This window comes from Epinephelus lanceolatus, chromosome 8 (assembly GCF_041903045.1).
Source record: "Epinephelus lanceolatus isolate andai-2023 chromosome 8, ASM4190304v1, whole genome shotgun sequence".
Taxonomy (NCBI): domain Eukaryota; kingdom Metazoa; phylum Chordata; class Actinopteri; order Perciformes; family Serranidae; genus Epinephelus; species Epinephelus lanceolatus.
The window spans coordinates 27,017,812-27,036,885 of NC_135741.1; the positions used below are offsets into that span (position 1 = coordinate 27,017,812).

General features: G+C 38.7%; 3 protein-coding genes across 6 annotated transcripts in view; 2 read left to right on the forward strand and 1 right to left on the reverse strand.

Annotated features, from left to right (window-relative positions):
• clstn1 (calsyntenin 1) overlaps positions 1-3,597 on the forward strand; it is a 49,558-nt gene extending 45,961 nt beyond the window's left edge. For all 4 annotated transcript variants that reach the window (XM_033628384.2, XM_033628385.2, XM_033628386.2 and 1 more), the window contains one exon: positions 748-3,597. In XM_033628384.2, coding sequence (XP_033484275.2) covers positions 748-942 — 195 coding nt within the window. In that variant the 3' untranslated portion in view covers positions 943-3,597. The remainder of the gene's footprint in view (positions 1-747) is intronic.
• A 5,146-nt stretch (positions 3,598-8,743) lies between these two features.
• On the reverse strand, positions 8,744-11,484 carry lzic (leucine zipper and CTNNBIP1 domain containing). The gene is made up of 7 exons (XM_033629780.2): positions 11,303-11,484; positions 10,878-11,003; positions 10,591-10,726; positions 9,886-9,984; positions 9,656-9,751; positions 9,348-9,429; positions 8,744-9,267 (listed from the first exon to the last, which is right to left on the reverse strand). The coding sequence occupies exons 2-7, from the start codon at positions 10,976-10,978 to the stop codon at positions 9,212-9,214; spliced, it is 570 nt and encodes a 189-aa protein (XP_033485671.1). The 5' UTR covers positions 10,979-11,003; positions 11,303-11,484; the 3' UTR covers positions 8,744-9,211.
• A 7-nt stretch (positions 11,485-11,491) lies between these two features.
• On the forward strand, positions 11,492-18,373 carry nmnat1 (nicotinamide nucleotide adenylyltransferase 1). The gene is made up of 5 exons (XM_033629778.2): positions 11,492-11,618; positions 11,960-12,099; positions 13,426-13,609; positions 14,926-15,050; positions 17,352-18,373. The coding sequence occupies exons 2-5, from the start codon at positions 11,985-11,987 to the stop codon at positions 17,750-17,752; spliced, it is 825 nt and encodes a 274-aa protein (XP_033485669.1). The 5' UTR covers positions 11,492-11,618; positions 11,960-11,984; the 3' UTR covers positions 17,753-18,373.
• Positions 18,374-19,074: the final 701 nt, after the last annotated feature.

A 19,074-nucleotide genomic window follows, 5' to 3' on the forward strand; every position in this document is an offset into this window, starting at 1 on the left:
CAAGACAGAAAAGTTCTGTTTTATCTTACAATAAACATTTGGACAAAATTGTCCCTTATCCTAAGTAATTGATGTTTTTTTGTCTTAAATTTCATTCTAAGAGGGATTGAAAAAGTTTCAAATCTAACTTGCTCAAGCTCTAGGAACACTGTCTTTTCTGCATCTTTGCTAGTGGAGTGTCATGTTCGCTACATTGGCAATTAAAAAATGAAAGTATTGAGAGCATTTTGGGTGCAGGAAGCTCGTTTTGCTACGCAGTATCGAGACCAGTTCGTAGAATGAGTTCGCATCAAGTACTTAAGAAGGGCGAAATCTGGAAAGATGATGAGATGAATGAAATATGACGATGAGTGGTGGAATCAACACATTAAAATATCTGCTATGGTGCTGTGTAGTGTTTCTATGTTGTGTAGAGTGGCGTTACAAATGACTGTGTGCATCATATGCTGGGAGGATGTGAGTAAGAAAGTAAGTATGAGTAAAATACAGTATCCTGTGTTAATACGCTGCACAAAACACAGATGTGTGGGGGTAATGTCTAATTCACATGAGGTCCCCCTGGTAATACTGGTCCAGAGCAAATAGGGCTTAAGAAGAATTTGTAGCAGGATGTCAAGATGTGCGTGTCACTTAATACAAAGTCAGCAGGTTTTGGTTTAAAAACGGGGGAAGCTCTACACGTGCAGGAGCAGTTTAGATCCCTCACTAACAACCCCTCCGTCTCTCCCCCTCTGTCTGTTAACGCAGACATACGAGGACCAGCACAGCAGCGAGGAGGAGGAGGAAGAGGAGGAGGAGAGCGAGGATGGAGAGGAGGAAGATGACATCACGAGCGCTGAGTCAGAGAGCAGCGAAGACGAGGAGGGCGGAGAGCCGGAGGACCAGCAGGGGGCCAGCAGACAGCAGCAGCTGGAGTGGGACGACTCCACCCTCACCTACTAAAGCAGCACACACACACTCACATATAATACTCAACACTAGCTCACACACACACACACACACACACACACACACACACACCACCAACTCACACTCAGATCCTCACTGCTTCACACACACACGCCCACCCCCCTACAGTTTCATGTCCAAGGAGCCATGATGTAAAAAAAAAAAAAAAAAAAAAAAAAAAAAAAAGGAAAAAAAAAAACAACACAAAAATTCCCTTCAGCGTATCTATGGTCAAGGCTTTCCTGTTGTTATCTTAGTGGTGGTACTCAGTGTAGTGTAGTCATCACCGGATTGCTGATTTTTACTGTTTATTTTTTTATTTATTATATTTTAATTCCCAGGAAGACTTGGCCTACATTTGTTTTGAACTGTGTGAGGAAGCCAACCCTGCACTTTTTGTTTTCTCTCAGACGTGAAGCTTTCAGACGGAGACGTTTTTTCCCCTGATGTATATTCTTTGCATAATGCTTTTAGATTTGTTTGCAGCTAATCTCACGTATAGCTTTGACTTGAGTTCTCTTGACTTGTAGTCCACAGTGAAACGAAACAATGCTTTTAACAAGTAGACCGCATTTTCTTTTTGTTTTTGTTTTTTGTTTTCTTCTTTTAGTGCATGAGGATATTTCAGAACGTCATGTGTAGAGAAATAAATTGCTTTTTAAAGATTTTGTAAATATAAAGAAACCATGTAATTAGTCGATGTGTTAGTGAAGGCCTACTCAATGGGGTCCAATATCTAAAATGACGCAGTTCGTAATGTAGAATATTTGTGTCACACAGGCTGTAGCATGTCGCTAAATTTCCGCAAAAGCTGTTCCATCATGCTTGTACAAAAATGTCTGCTTCATGATGAGAAACCCAGGACTGTTCAGCGGAGGTTTCCATGACAAAGTGGTGTCCATTTTGTCTCTTTTTTTTTTCTTTCTTTGCAAAGAGGAAAATCAATTCTGTTGCTTTCTCGTAGGCAGGACCTGTCGATGGTTTCAGCGTCATACATTGCTTTGCTTGCACAGGTGGCAACGCTCTACTCCAGGCGTCAGTGTATTTCATTCCCAGTAGATCTCACTGTTGTACAGAAGGGATTTTGTTTTTGTTCAGAGTAATCATATGAATATGGAGAAATGCTAATGCACAGTGCGGCGAGAAAGTTTGTGAACCCTTCAGAATTTTCTGTATTTCTGCACAAATGTGACCTCAGTTGTGATCAGATTGTCATATAAGCCCTAAAAATACATGAAGAGAAAACAGTTAAAGAAATAACACACAAAAAATGCTTTTCGATTATTTTTATTGAGCAAACTTATGCAAATTTTAGCCTTCTGGTTCATCCATCCATCCTCTGGCCTTTAGCAAACTTGAGACAGGCAGCAAATGTTCTTCTTGCAGAAACCATTCTTGTTCAGTGTTTGTCTGATGGCAGATAAATGAACATTAGAACAGAAGAACACTTTTCACATCTGTTTCGTGAGATGTAGGAGCAGGTCAAGTACATCAAAAGTCGCAAACAAACTCCCACACACTGTCTAACTTGCAAAAATATAATTATTTGCAATGTTTCAGAGCTGCACCTTCATCAGTCACATAGTTTGTAACAATAAGAAAAATAAGGAGTGACTATGAGTGCAGACGATCATCATGACTCATGAAGACTGACGTTTGCTAACGCGAGAGAGGCCTGTAGATGTTACCAGGGGGTTCTCAGTGACCTCCTTTATCATTGCTCTTGGAATGAGGACAAGCACGTTGAATTTCCTCCATGTGTACGCTATTAGACTGACAGTGGTTTGGTGGATTGGTGAAGGCCAAAGTCTTTTCCAGCCTGGTGACCATCAGCAACTTTTTTGTCTGAGCGCTGCCGAAATCTCCTTCAGTTGAGGCGTGACGCACTTCCACAAACCTGTATGGTGAAGGCCAGAATTTGCTAGTGAAGACACAGGTTTAGATTTTTTTAATAGGGCAAGGGCTGCTAAACTCACACTGGATTGTCCTCCCATTGATTAAAACAACTGACTCCAGTGCAATTTTGAATTAGCTGATAATCCTAGAGACTCATGTACTTGTTCCAATGTTGCCAAATAAATAAATGAATAAGATTTTTTTTTTGTATCATTTGTTAAACAGGGTCCTCTTTATTTAGTTTTAGGACTTGAATGAAGATCTGATCACATTATATGTCACATTTATGCAGAAATACAGAAAACTCTAAAGGCTTCACAAACTGTCCAGCAGCACTGTGCAGGCTGACATTTCGTGTGGAACGGTACAAACACTCGGCCAGCAGGTACTGTAGTGCTGTTGATCTTGAAATATGGGCACTAACGTTTCTGCCAGTGTGTGTGGACAAGTGGAGAGATTTCCTCAGCAGCTTTAAAAGCCTTTTCGTCCGTATCGCGGCCCTGCTGTGCTGACAAAAGTAGGCAGGAAAAAACCCTTCAAACTACTGAAAGAGCAGATTTATGGCAGACGGAGCTTTAGTGGAGCCTGGCTGAATGGTGCAGTGGCTGGCATTGTTTTTGGGGGAGAGGAATTAAATGAAAGTACTTTTCAGGATTGCTTTGTTGCAAGTTTATTTTCCATGGCACGGCTATTTAACCTGAAATAATAAAACATATATTGGATGCATTTTTAAACTGGTTTCCTATCGCAAAATATAGTAGTTGCAGGAATTACAGCTGCGTAGTTCACAAAAGGAAAACACTTTCGAAATGAATCTTCTTGTTCGAATCTTAAAATGAAATATTTTTTTTGCCATAGACCACTAGATTTTATTGTACATGGAACTGTACTGTAGAGTTCTAAGATATTTGTTTACATTTGGTAAACTTATTTTCCTTCTGGTATTAGTATAAAGCTTATTATACAATTGATTGGGAAAATGTGTCCAACCTCTATCTCCTCTTAGACACTGTTGTCCGTCACTGTTGTATATATCTTTCACAGAAACCAGACACAAACGTACCTTCACACTTAACTACTTAGTGTTTGTCTCATGTTTTTGGTTACCAAGTTAAACCTGCGTTAATTAAAGTAGATCAGAGAATGCGGCATTATCGGGATTAGAAACATTGGTGTTTTGAGTCTCATATTTTGCATGCAAATCTATTTTCAGAGGCCAAAATTGAATTCAGAAACACATTCAAGAGACAGTTTCCAGGCTGCTTTTGAGGGTTTGAGTTGTGTATTTGTTCGCTTCAATTAATTTATAATTTTAAGAGGGCTGTGGTGGAAACATAGGGAACAGTCTCCCCTCCATGATGACTTGGACTTTTTAATAAAAAAGGGGGCCAGGTCTGAGCCGGCTGAGATGGGAGTGCCTTTTTCCGATCATAGCGCAATTAGCAGGTCTAACGAAGAAAAATAAAAAAACACTCATCCGTGCTCTTTTATTTGTGGCAATCTTTGTTTGTTTCTTTGTATTTGTTTAATGCTAGGTTTCTTACAGAGCTGGGGATTACATTTTGTTTCAGTTTGTTGTAACAATAGTCCACTGCTAGTTTTATTAAAAGTGAAGAAAAAAACAAACGTTTTACATAGATGTCATGTGTCCATGTTGATGTGTAGAGGAAGTAGATCCATATTGTCTCTTCTATAGATATTGTACTAAATCATTGACGGAATTCACCTTTAAAAAGATGTACAGTACATTATGAAATTGCTTTGGCAGCATACATGGGTATACTGTTAACTGAGCTATTTGTGTATAGTGGAAGGTAACTTTGAACAGTGTCCTATTGCCTGAGTTGTTGGGAAATGATTTTTGAGGGCAGCATGAAATTCACAAGAACCAGAGTAAAAAGCCTGTCGGAGTTCTCCGTTTCATTAAAGTCAAACACTAAATGTCCACGTTTCATCTGCAGTTTTTAAGTATAATACCATGGGTCACTGATACGTGCACGCTGACTCTTGCGTCAAGTCTCCACAGTGACTCCACCATCTCCAGTTTTCTGGGTTTAATGCTTTCTGATCAGCCCCCCTGAGCTAAGTGTACGATGGTTGAATTGAATGTCACTGCCTAACAAACTGAAATGCAGCCATACTGTAATAACACTAAGATTTAAGGGGAATTTACTTTGCATGAACCACAAGTTTGTGTACGTTCCATGTGGGGTTGTGAGACCGGAGTGAGAAAGGAGACGTGACACACTACTGATTCTCAGATCGTCTGTTTCACACGTCCACAACACTCCAGATATATATATATTTTTTCTTTTATTTTTCTTTTCAAAATGTGCTCAAAATGGAAGGTGGCGATGTTTTTCGGAAGGTTTGAATGCTTCCTTTGTGCTTGTTGGAGCTGCTCTCACTTTTCTACCAATTGGAAGGCAAATTGTAGTGAAGTTGATGCTTGCTCGTAAACAAAATAAAGGATGATGAGATGGGGTATAACTTCTGTCTGCTCTTGTTTTTCTTCAGTCATCACTCACACTGAGTATCACCAGTGCAGACTTGGTGCAGGTGGCAGCACACACCCTGAGCTGTGCTACCTAAAGTGTTTTAAATCTTGAGCGCTGGCGCCCTCTGGTGGTGAAAATGAGACTATCAAACAGCCCAAAAGTAAAAGATGAAACAGAATTCACAAACAGATCAAATGAGTACATAAAACAAACACCATTGATTTTTTTACTCACAAACAAGGCTTCAGAGCTCAATATCAGTTATGACTGATGATGTAAACATCTTGACATTAAAGAGACAGTTCACCTTAAAGTCAAAAATCCATATTCTTCCTCCTACCTGTGGTGTTATTTATCAGTTTAGATTGTTTTGGTGTGAGCTGCAGAGTGTTGGAGATATCAGCCATAGAGATCTCTGACTTCTCTCCAATGTAATGGAACTAAATAGCACTTGTGGTACTCAAAGTGCCAAATGATTTTCCAGATTTTCTTTCCAGAAATCATGACACGGTTACTCAAGATAATCCAAAGACCTTGTTGTGAGCAGTTTCATGTAGGAACTATTTCCTTCCTACCGAACTTAACCTGCAAATTGTGTCACTGCACAGAAGGAAGTGTGCATCTACTCACGGACGAGAGGCTCATGCTTGTGACAGTGATGTTGTTTAACATTAGTAGAGTGCTGCAGAAATGAGTCCTAAAACTTGTAAATGAGTTAGCACTCCCAGTTCCCTTTTCTCAAAGTCAGGGGTTTTTTGGTTAGATGCCTGAAATAATCTGTGGTTAACAACAAGGTCACAACAAGGTCTGTGGATTATTTTGAGTAACCAGGTCATGATTTCATGAAAGAGACATTGCTGTTGAGTTGGGTTTTTTTTTAAATGTATTTTTTGGCACTTTGAGCACCACAAGCTGAGTGCCATCTAGTTCCATTATACTGGAGGGAAGTCAGACATCTCTACGGTTGACATCTCCAACACTCTGCAACTCACACCAAAACAATCTAGAAATATAAACAGCACTACAAGTAAGAGAAGAAATATGTATTTTTGATTTTGGGGTGAACTGTCCCTATAAGTTCTAAATAGGTTCATCTAGTCAAACTTAAAATATCAATAGATGTTGTAGCTGATTACTGCAAATGTCTAACTACAGTTGTCATGATTATAATGCTTGATAAAGCTTGAAAGAAACATCTGACAACATATAAATAGCCATAACCTAACAAGGTGTCATGTCCATCTTCTCAAATGTGTCAACATCGTCTAGTTTACTCACCATTTTCAAGATGATCCTGTGATTCTTTCTAAAGTGAAAATTTGCTTCATGAAAAGCGCTCCAGTACACCTCGATCACGCTCATGTCTAGCGACTGCAGAGGTGTTACTTTATTTAATCCTGTTCATCCTTTTTTTATTTGTAACTCTGAGGCCTTTATCATTTCACAAAGTGTGGACGCCACAAACAACATCACAGGCTGCATCTGCTGCTGTAAAGTGCCCTCATGTTCATTAACTGCTGAATGTCCACACAGACTATTAACCAAATTGAACCAAACTGAATGGCTCTCATGAGATGGAGGCTGAAACCACCACAAGACACTCCGCAACATTTGACAGATGGCGACTAATCCGCCCGGTGTATTTCTGATCATACTGCAGGCACACTGGTCAGACACTCATCTGATCATGCTTTCACAGTCCAGACTGGTGCTCATTTCACCTAGTTATGCATCTTAATACGATGTTTGCACTGCATGAATGTTTCCACACAGGCTAATGAAGAGTGTATTGTGTTGGGACAGAGAGATTTTAATCTGAGGAAGAGGCCACACTTGTGTACCTGTAACTGCACCTGTTCTGCTAGTTTCCATCTCTTCCTGTCAGAGAGCCAGGGGCCGATTATAAGACAATGGGCCCCTGGGGACAGATATGCAAAAGGCCCCACCACCTCTCCTACACAGGAGCAAGACACACACACTTTATGATGTTTGCCTCTTTTGTTGTTTAGCATGTCATTTGTTCTTATCCACCTTGTAGCTGTTTTGTGTCTCTGTGGTAATGTTGTGTTTCTCTCAGGTCATATTGTGTCATTTGGTCATTTTGTGTTTCTTTGTGGTTGTCTTCCAGGTTCTTGTAGATTCTTTTGCCTTCTTGTGGTCCTCTTGAGTTTTTTCCTGGTTGGTGTGTGTTAATTCAAGTTCAAGACATTGTGCAGGTGAAGGCCAGGGGGGCCCCTGGACCTGTGCCCGGTTGGCCCATTCAGTAATCCATCCATGCAGAGAGCTGGGACTTGTTACTGCTGTCTCCCTTTTGTCAATATCATATTTTGCACATGTTAATTATTTTAGATTTTTTCAACAATTATAAATCCTTTGTGTATGACATACCTGTGATTCAGGTCCTCACTATCTCGACAGCTTGAATGTGGAGCTTAAGCAATGTCCAAACATACAGCTAGAGGGTCTAAAGACATGATATTCAGGAGGTCCTGAATACCTGGAGGTCATTCACCTGTTGTTCACAGGGTTTACTCTCTCTCTCTCTCTCTCTCTCTCTCTCTATATGTATAATTATAATAATAATAATAGTCTTTATTACGGAGTCAAATGGTCCACACACACATACACACAACCATTACATACATTTAAAATACATCATTATGGAAAAAAGCTAGAGAAGAACTATATTCATTTTCATCATTATTATTTATTTAAAATAATGTTACAGAATTATTAGCTCTTTTCCCAGGTCATTTGTTTATTTGTTTGTTCTTAACTTTTTTTTCTCCGTCCTTCGTTTTTTTTTTGTTGTTGTTGTTGTTGTTGTTGTTTTTACTAATTTTCTTGTTTTTAATTAATTAAAACATTTTTTTTTTATTTCTTTAGTGTTTAATTTTTTTTTTTTTTTTTTTACCAGTTTCTTGCTCATTTTTGGGGGGTAATTTTGGTGCTCATTGCCTTCTCCCCATGTTTTTGAAAGATGCCGAGCCAAATTGCTCAGGTTTTATAGGGTTAAATGGCTATAATAATGATTTATGGTATAGGTTTCTCTATATAAGGAGGCTGTCTCTTTCATTTCACTCAACAAATTATGGAGATGGGGTGGGATTTAATACGTTTATACTTCCTCCCACTCCTTTTCCAATGTGTGAATCAAAGTAACTGTAGTAACTATATTAACAATTGCGTTTCATTAATTGTAAATATTACTTTCTTTCTGTGTACGTGTTTGTATGTTCATCTTTTTTTTTTACATGTTCAAAATATCAGTATCAATGTATAGTTTGATTGCGTTGAAAACCCACACTGACAGGTCATATATGTTTTAACTGACATCCGGCTGCATACTGTGCTGTACTGTATAATGTGTGTACACTGCATACAAATAGACTGACTCATGGTTCTGTCTTTGTAGTGTATTTTAGTCATTTCCAAATCTCCACACCTCTGTAAACACACTTTGATTCAAATAAAATGACATCTTGAATATTTGCAGCACTCATACAGGAAATCAACAATCTTAAAAACAACAACACAGTTGAATTTTCAGTTTTAGGACAGCTGCAACCCAACAAGAAATACAGCACAAATCACATCAGAATATTTCTCTTGAACTGCCTGGACGATCATTTACATTCAGGTACACGTCTTCATATTCAACAAATCACATGCTCGTACCTATAATACAACTTTACACACATCTGGACACATAAAAGACATTTACAAAAGTTGAGGGTTATAAAACAATACTGTTAAAAAGTGTTAGCATCTATAGCAACGCCTAGAAGTGCACTGGTTATTTACAAAATCAATTGGCACATTTCTCTCTTGGTAAGACACAGAGTTAAAATTAACATTTTGTAGAATTATTATGTCTTAGGTTTCACACCAGAGCTAGCTAAAGCCAGAATTTTGTCTTCTGAGCCTGAAAGAGAAGAAAAACAAGGTAAATATGAATGTTTATCCAATATCTTGCATATACTGAAATCCTGTGTTTACTCTCACCTAAGTTTGCCGTCACTTTTTCAAACTGGCTCAGAGTAGCTGTGGCATTTTCAACAAGAAAAGTCTCATCCTCCGGAGTGAGCTGTCCACAAACAAAAACAACGCACAGTTAATTCAAGCTTTGATCAGACAATTAAGTTTAAATGTTACGGCTCATTCTGAAATTAGATTTAGGCCTGTTGTAGCAACTGCTCCGTCAGCCTAGTGACAGCGACTAAAATAAGTCGTGTGGACTCATGAGCACAAGCCTCTGAATCAGCCATGAACCCATGGAAAAACATCACATCTCCGCTGTGAGCGTTCCTCACCTTCTCTCCAAGTTTTCTCAAGGCCGTGAGGATTTCCAGTTTCTGCTGCGTGTACACATCCCGCGACAGTTTCCCCACCATGACATCTCGGTCCATCTGCGCAGAAAATCACACACAAGTTGAGCAATACACAGATAAACACAAAGGAGTGATTGAGCAGTTGGATTAAACATATACAACGGTGCATTCAGCAAACAACAGGATCATATCATTGGCACTGCACTACAAACCTCTGCTAGTCTGGTTCTCAGCTGGCCTGGCTGCTTCTTGGCAAAGAGTCGGATGACCTCTGGGGTTTTGAAAGCTTGGCTGATGGCAGCCTGGATTGCCTGATGGAGACAGAAACATCGGACAAATTGTCACATTTCACAAATCACTTTTTGAACTAGATTAGTTTAATGTCCACATGGTATTAAAGTCACCCTTAATACACAGTACTTGCACATTATCCATTGATTGTCCCCAGAGAAAAGGGAATATCAAAATAGGATCTCCTCTTTGTCCAGCTTATTTCTCCTAGACTGAGTGCAGTATAACATTGTCTGAGAAATAGCCCTCCCCTTATCTCAGTCTGATCCTAGTTTGAGATAATGAAATGCTCTTTTTGCCTCTCTCACTGCAGTTACCTTTATTTGTCCAAAATAATCACCTCTTGAGATAACAGCAAGATTCAAGAGAAATGTGACTGGCTTAAAAATGGTCATGCACAATTCCAGACATTTGTCTCAGTGATCAAACCCAAGGCTCAACTCTGTATTTTATTTGTCATGAGAGTTAAGAAACGTCTGAGAAGCCTATAAGCACAGCAAAATAACTCCTGCTGATTTATTGTGTTGCTCCTCATTTCTCCTAAGGGGGGGTTAGGAGAAACAGATCAGGATTTAGTACAATGAAAAGACTATTGTGAGCTGCAAAATTGTCATCTGGGTCCATACCAGCTGCATTCCACTGAGTTCATCCACAAGTGTCATGTCTCCTGTCATGATCTTCTTCAGGGAGTCGTTGAATTCACTCAGCTGCTCCAAGGTTTCCTTCTTTGTCTCCTCATACTCTTCCTCATCCAGCTCTTCTCTGGAGTAAACAAAGAAAGGATGCTATGATATGTAGAAGCACTTTCTGGCTTAGACTATTTCATTACCTGCCAGTTCTAACTATAATGTGGCAGCTCAGTAAAGAGCCTTTAGTGTAACTGAATTATTTAATGAGTATCTCTATAATGTACCTGCATTCCTCCAGATCCTGAAGCTGCTGCATCAGTCTGTCAAGTTGCTCTTCCATGTTTTGCCTCAATTTTCCAGTTTCTGATTTCCCGCGAGAAGCCATCCTTCATTAAAATCTTATTTCCAACCTTTGGAGAGCGCAAAGCAGAATAAAACAGTCAACAAATATGAATCCTACTTGGCAGTATCACCTTACTGTGGCATAAACAACTTAAAGTCGACTTAGCATGCTATTTAGACTTCATCAGAAAGCCGTTTTTGGAGCTAACGTTACAACAGGACTGTTCAACATGTAACGAGACGTCAACTATATTGATAAACCGCGGACACATATATTCGCTGGAAGCCCAGACTAACACTACTCTAACGCTTCAAGTTGTTTAGTTAGCTAAATAGCTAGCTAGCATGCTAACAGAAAACACCTCACCGGGACTCGCTTTGTAAACAGTTGTAAATCAGTCCTGCGGTGAATTTGATATCTGCACCAGCTTGATGAATGCGCAATAAAATTAACTAAATCATTGAACAGGAATTCCTCGGGAAATTAGTACTTTTAAGAAGGGGTTACAAAATATTCGTCGAGGCGCTTGTAGCTTGTGGCTTTGTGATTGTGAATGCACCTTGGGAGAGTGGGTGCGGCTCTCTACTTCCTGGTCCATTCTGTCCAATCAGATGTCTGGATTTTAATATAACGTCCAAACAGGAAGCAGGTGACACCACAGAGCCGCTGACTGCCGCTGCTGGTAGCACAACGCTTGTTTACTTATTTTAACCTGTCAGGAAACGTCTAAACTCAGTGTTGACTTAATGTTTTGTTTGCTTTAGCATCCTGTACGTTTATCATGATGGCAACGGGCATGCTAGTGTTGCCTGTTTACAGATAAAGCTAACGTTAGTTACAGTTTATATTAGGCTAGCTAGCTAGCGCACAATATAGTTTTCATTGAGCGTGTGTAACTCCTGTCACATTGTCAGTCAGTCTGTTATACCGGGTACAGAGCTTCCTCTCAGATGTCAGAGAGCCAGAGGGATATTTGTCAGCTAGCCTAGCTAAATATAATCTTTGTTTTCTTTGTTGTTGTAGTGTCAACACAGCCCCAGTATGAGGCATGGATGGTCACAATATAACCAAAGTGGTCCTGCTGGCCTGCGGGTCCTTCAACCCCATCACCAACATGCACCTGAGGATGTTTGAACTGGCTCGAGATCATCTGGAGGACACAGGTGGAGTGAGATGAGAAATAGAGACCATGTAGAAATCTGAAAATAGTCAGATCATTTACTTCATGCAATAAGTAGATCTACCCCAATACATCCATTACATCATGTCCTGCAGTCATATGTTTTTACTCAAGTAAAAATAGAGTTGGGTGATATGGAGAAAATCCAATATGAAAGTATTTTTGACCAAATATCTTGATATCGATATTGTGACAATATTGTAGGGTTGACTATTTGTACATTTAGAAAATATTTACACAATGAGATTTTTGATAAATGGCCATCAGTAATGTGGAAAAAATGAAAAAGTGGGTAAAGACAAATAATACAACAGGTAGAACAGTCTGGTAAGTTTCATCATTTTACTGTAATGCAGCCTTTAAACTAGGAAAAGACAGCATTTGTGATAATATAATATCCAAAATCTAAGACAAAATCTAGTCTCATATTGGTATGAAATGAAATAACGCTTTCTGAAGCAGAATGTCTGCTGTCAGAGTTACAGCAACGTACAGTATATACTACATTATCAGATTATTATTATCGATGCATACATGTGTAAGGATTTCTGATATTGTAGCTGGTCATGGTTGAGCTCATTTCACACACTTATGTGCTGTTTCTTGGTAATTTTATTAACTTTTACAGCCTTGTTTTTGCATATATGTAAAGTAACTAGTAAATACAGCTGCCAAACAAATGTAGTGTTGTAACAAGTACATTATATCCCTCTGAAACATAGTTGAATAAATATGTTAAATAGGAGAAAATGGAAATACCAAAGAACCTCAAAATTGTAGACAAGCACTACACTTGAGTCGAGTTATACTGTGTTTCACCACTGCTAGATTCAACAGGAAGCAAGATAATCTGTTAAATCTGTCTGTTAGTAAGAGCGTAAAACAAGGAATGACTCTTTGAATTCATCATATGAATTTAGAGTCATGTGTTTTACCTTTATTTACTTATTTAACCAGGAAAGTTCCGTTTAAATTAGGAATCAGCATAAATAAAAACACTGGTTTCATACAGAGAACAAATAATACAAAAGAGACAAAAATAAGGTAAAGCAAAAGGAACTCACATTTCAAAAGAGTTAGTTTCGTAACCAGGTAAATAAAACATTTACATTTTTAGGAGTCTACCTCTAGTTCTTTTTATTCTGGATTTAAAAACAACAGCATATTTCATGCTGAGGGTGCAGAATACATAAATGCCCCTTTCCAACTTTCAACTGTTAATGTGTGGATAAAACAAATTAACAGTGTCCTGCATCAGCTGTGCCATTACTATGAACCATCTGTTAACACCACTTCTTTAATGTCTAAGGTCAGTACAGGGTGGTGAAAGGCATCATCTCTCCAGTGGGTGATGGCTACAAGAAGAAGGGTTTGATCGAGGCCTGCCACCGCCTGGAGATGGCCAGATTGTCCACAGAAAACTCAGACTGGATCACAGTAGATTCCTGGGAGAGTATGCAGCCAGATTGGGTGGAGACAGCTAAAGTCATTCGGTAAGTTGACAGTAATGTCCTGTTGATTGCAGACAAGTTTTTATTATAGGTGTAAGGAAATCCGTGTGTCCTTGTTGCTGAATTTTGTTTTCCTCTAATTCATCTTCGTCAGTGAATGTACCTCAACTCACCCATTCATTAAGCTCTAACATAACCACAGTAGGTAGTAATGACTGTTTAACAAGTCACTTACAAGCAGCCCCTTTAACAGTTTAGGATTTGTGCAAGTGATGTATGGTGGCAGTAAGTGGTGTCTTAGTGATGTTAGCTGAATTCTCTAGACGTTCTTTAGTCATGTCGTCTGTGCTGTTCATACACACAGTGCATAAAAACCCTGCAGCTGTTCAGTGTCACACAGTGTTTCATTTCACTCCATATATGAATCACTTTAAAGCCATCATCACTCATGTATTTAAAGGTTAATGTTTTCTATTAAACTAAAGACCTGATATGTGACATAATTACAGCTGACAGTTTTTTTGTCTCAGTGTGGCAAGATGGGTCTAAAGTTGTTGAAAAAAGGAACTATATTGCAAAAAACTGGGCAATTTCCAGTTCTTGAAAAGTTTGTTAATTGCATAAATACATTTAGAAACGTACTTTTGGTGCTTTCAGTTGCATTTCATCACACAGGTTCTAACTTGATGCACTATGATTATTATAAGAATCACTGAATACTGCCCAGAAGTTTGTTTACCAAACTAGAAATTAAAGCTTGGATGAAGTCAAAATAAAATATTGAAGTCAGAAGAACAGACTGAAAGTATCACTAACAAAGACACACAGCTAATTTTTAAATGTTCATGATGAAGTGCTCATAATTGTGGATTCAAATGTTTCATCAATACTACATTTAATTCTGTAGACTACTGAGGAGAACAGCTATTACCTGTGGAATTTTGTAAACAACAAAATAATCTCTGAGGTTATATTTTCACCATTTGATGTTTTATAAAGTTTCATTGTTTGATGATGGTAAAAAAAAATCTGAAAAGTATCTAAACTGCAGCTTCACAAGGCATTTTACAGGAAACAAATAGGAAGTTGTAAAGAAAAGTAGAATTTTGATAATAAATGTAGTTTGCACAAAGAGAAATCTATTTTAGGTGGTGAATAAGATAAATATTAGGTGCAAAGCATAATCACAACACCTGTTTGATTTCCCAAAAGCCTACTCCATATTGAGCAGAAGTGTGTCGGCTGTAAACTGACTGTTGTATTGCCAGTATGACTAATACTGGCTAACACTGTACGCAGTGCATGCACCTCTACCTTCATCTTTTGATGCTATATTTATCTTGTCTGTATCCACCCAGGCATCACTATGACGAGCTGCTTGCAGCAGAGCAGAACAACGATGATGTGGACACGGTCAAGTACACAAAAAAGAGACGCATAGAGGAGAATTTTACTGAGGGTTCATCTCATCACAAAAGGAGAGGTATGCCATGTACGATTTTGTAACTTAAGTATTGTTCTTTTCAGCTCCTCCCTTTTCTAACCCCTGATTTCAGACGAGTCTGAGCCTGCCTGCACTGTATGCATGGTGTATTGTATTCACTTTAACCTATAAAACAAGGGACAATTGTGTAATGGTGTGTGATGGGTGACACCCAGTCACACCACCATAAAGACAGGCGTGAGACAGCAAGAGATGAGCCTCAGTGCATTAGTGACGCAGACACTACTGACAGCATTCCTCACATTAGTGACAAGTTTAAACCGTGTGAATCTGCCATGTAGCTGCACTGCACAGGGTTATATACATGAGCAGGAGGAGTGCACACTGTCCTTAATCATACTGTTATTGACATTTGATTACATTATTTTTTAAAAGAGTCTGCAGAGCACTGATTAGCTGCAAAACTGTAAATCACTTGATTATAGCTGAAGTGGTTTACCAGCATTGCCTGCAAACAGAGTGCAATGAGCTCCATCATAACTGAACTAAATTAGACAGGTTACATCAGCTTTTATTGAAATGTATAGGGTTGCAGTGGGAACCGGTGTCAAGGTCTACGGTCATTTGATAATTGACGGTTGTCATACTGTGTACATTTGCTTATCTACAATACTGAAAAAGTAATGCAACTGAACAGAGAATGTCATCTTTATTTTAGTTATTTTCAAAAGCGAGATTTTTCAAACATACTTCCATTAAGGAATTGTTTTAAGTAAGATAATAATGATAATTCTGTAATACCATGATACTGTGAAACCGCTGTTTTTGCCACGGACAGGCTCAGATTGTAATAAGTGTCCAACACATTGTAGAAAGGATCCCTACAGAGATAGAGCTATTTGTTAAAGAGAAAGATCCTTTCTGTCAAACCCGAAACAGCCCCAAAATTGCTATCGCCAAATCCACCAGACTCCATTTAAATAAACAGTAATTTTAGCGTGTGTAGACCCGGCATAGTTTGACTTCTAAATGGGTGAATTAAGAGTTTATTTTAATCAAACCAGAGTTTAGTTTAGTTTAGTTTAGTTTAGTTTGGTCATTTGCCAACTTATAAAATACAAATGTACTGGTAGATAGACAATAGATAAACATTAGATTAATGCTTTTTTAGCAATATAAAACAAAACAAAACAAAACAGGACCAAAAATGTGTAGGCTGAAGCCGTAGCTTATTACACCTACCCTTTTAACATTGTTAGTTTTATCAGCTCCCTTTAAATGATACAGAGCAATAAGAAAGTGACCAAACTAAGTATATATACATTATATAGGCCTAATGTCTACCCAAATATCCCAAACACATTTCATGTATCCTTTGGTGTTCATACTTCAGTTTTATATTTGTTAATCATCTTGTGTTTAAATATTTTTTTTAAATCTAATGTGTGTATTACATACTTTAATTTCTGTTTCTAACCCATTCCACAAATTTAGCTTTATTTTACATTTGTTCTGCTCTTCATTTTTGTGAACATACTCTTCCCTCTCAGTTCATACTGACATTCTCTTATTTGAAACAACCTCTGGATACAGTTTGGTAACATGCTGTTGTATGCTCTGTACATTAGTGATGCTATTTTAAAATCTACAAGGTCACTAAATTGGAGTGCCTGTGAATTTATGAATAATTTATTTGTCGGTTCGCAGTAATCGGCTCTGTTTATGATTCTGATGGTTCTCTTCTGAAGCAAATAAATCGGATTTGTGATTGTTATATGTTTTTTCCCCAAACCTCCACAGCTGGTGATTCTTAGAACAGTGGAAGGACAAACCCAGACAGCTTTTGGGATTTTGATTTTTATTTATGTTGACTTAGAATGACGTGTGTTTTACAATGATAAAATTAGTACATATCAAAATGGAGTCTGGTGGTTTTGCTAATGATTTCAGGACTGTTTCTGGTTAAACAAAAGGATCTTCCTCTTTAACAGAAAGGTCTGTCTCTGTATGAATCCTTGTCATAATTTTGTCTCACACTTGGAATAACAATCTGAGCCTGTCAGTGGCAAAACAGACACTTTTAGTGGACGTAAAGTGATGGTGCACACATGCCCCGAGTGTTTACATTGCAGCTTGTTTCGCTGCTGCCATCTGCAGCACTCTCACTCCATACTGCACCAGTTTCAGAAACTGTTGTTCCCATTAGTCAGTTAGAAACGAAAATATGGTAAAAAGGGTCCAGGTTGAAAAAACCAAACTTACCCTTTAAAGCACTCAGTAACTTTGTTAAGACAGAAACCAGTCTTATTATGATACACTCTTTTCTTTCTTTGTGCCCAGATGGTCCTCAGCTCATGCTGCTATGTGGGGCTGATGTCCTGGAGTCCTTTGGCGTCCCCAACCTGTGGAAGCAGGAGGATATCGCCGAGATCGTGGGCCACTATGGTTTGGTTTGCATCACCCGCAGCGGCAACGACCCCCACAAATTCATCAACCAATCAGACATACTGTGGAAGCATCGCAAGAACATCCACGTGGTCCACGAGTGGGTGACCAACGAGATCTCAGCCACTCACGTGCGCCGGTCGCTGCGTCGACGTCGGAGCGTCAGATACCTGCTGCCAGATGCCGTGCTTTATTACATACAAGAGCACGGCCTCTACAGCGCAGAGAGCGAGCAGAAAAATGCAGAGGTGGTTCTAGCGCCCCTTCAGCGATACACAGCTGCCTCCTCGAGCTGAGAAAGTTTACTGCTGCAGAAACACAGATGAAAGCTGTCGACACTGAGTGCTGTGAGTTTACTGTGATCTAAAGCATTTTATACACAGTTCAGTTTATTTAAGCTTCCACCAGTGCCTACTACACAGAACAGTCTTTTCTAGCAATGTGTGCAAGTTTTTTAGATATTTCTGAGTGAAGTGATTTACAGTTACAACATTTAGAATACTTTTTGTGTGTGTGGGAAAAGTATAAAAGCTAAAAACAGAATAACTGAGCAGAGTTCAACCAGCTGGGAGTTCATACAAATGTCGTTGCTGCTGCAGAAACAAATCTGATCTGTGATTATTTAACTAAGGATTCACAAATGGTGTGTGACGTAGTCAGCATACAGTGTGTCTGCTGTTTCATGAAATACAACTAGAACAAACTGATGTTACTTTTTTTACTTGCTTTACCTCAGTGCTTCAGCAGACTCTCTCTCAACTCCTCACATTTCGTACCTAGGGTAGGATTTGTTCATGCACTCCGTAGGCAAAGCACGCAATACAATTTCAACATGTTTATTTAATGCTGCAGGTCTGAAAGTGAAAGTGTGATTTGTATTGGCTGGAAATAGAATAAACACCCATCTTTGTTTTCCACTGTGGGATCTTTTCATTGCTGTTACAATGGTATTTTCACACAGATAAGAAACGACAAACATCCTCAGTTCAGGAAGTGCCAAACTGACACCTTCTCTGTTTGGTTAAAATGCTGTTTGTTTGTCAGCGGGGGTTCAATTGTCTTTCACGTCATCATCACTGACAGAAAGATATGAGCTGAAATAACAAAATGTAGCAAACTAAAGACTCCTTGTGATAGCAGCTTTTTTAAATAAAGGTGTAACTGATTACATCACATTAGTATCAGAGTTGGTGCCTTTTATTGTTGGAGTGATGGTATTAGATTATATTAACTGAATATGGTATTCAATCTTAAAAGCAAAGTTAGTGTTAACTGACTGTGGTTAATTCTTATTACATCTCAGTCATGTTTATCTTCTTAAACAGTTAATTCTGCATCAGGCAGATGTGTGGACTCGAGTCACATGACTTGAACTCAAGTCACATATTTGATGACTTTGACTTGACAAATTCAAAAATGACTTGTAGATCCACTTTGACTTTTAAACACCAGTGACTTGTGACTTCACTGGGACTTGAGCCTTTTGACTTGGAAATACTTGATAACCTTTCCCTGAGCCGGAAGTTTAAAAAGTGTGTTGTTTAAAATGTGTGCCACGAATCAGTTCATTTCCCGAATCAATTAATGTTAACGCTATTCATACCCAGCAAGTCGGCAT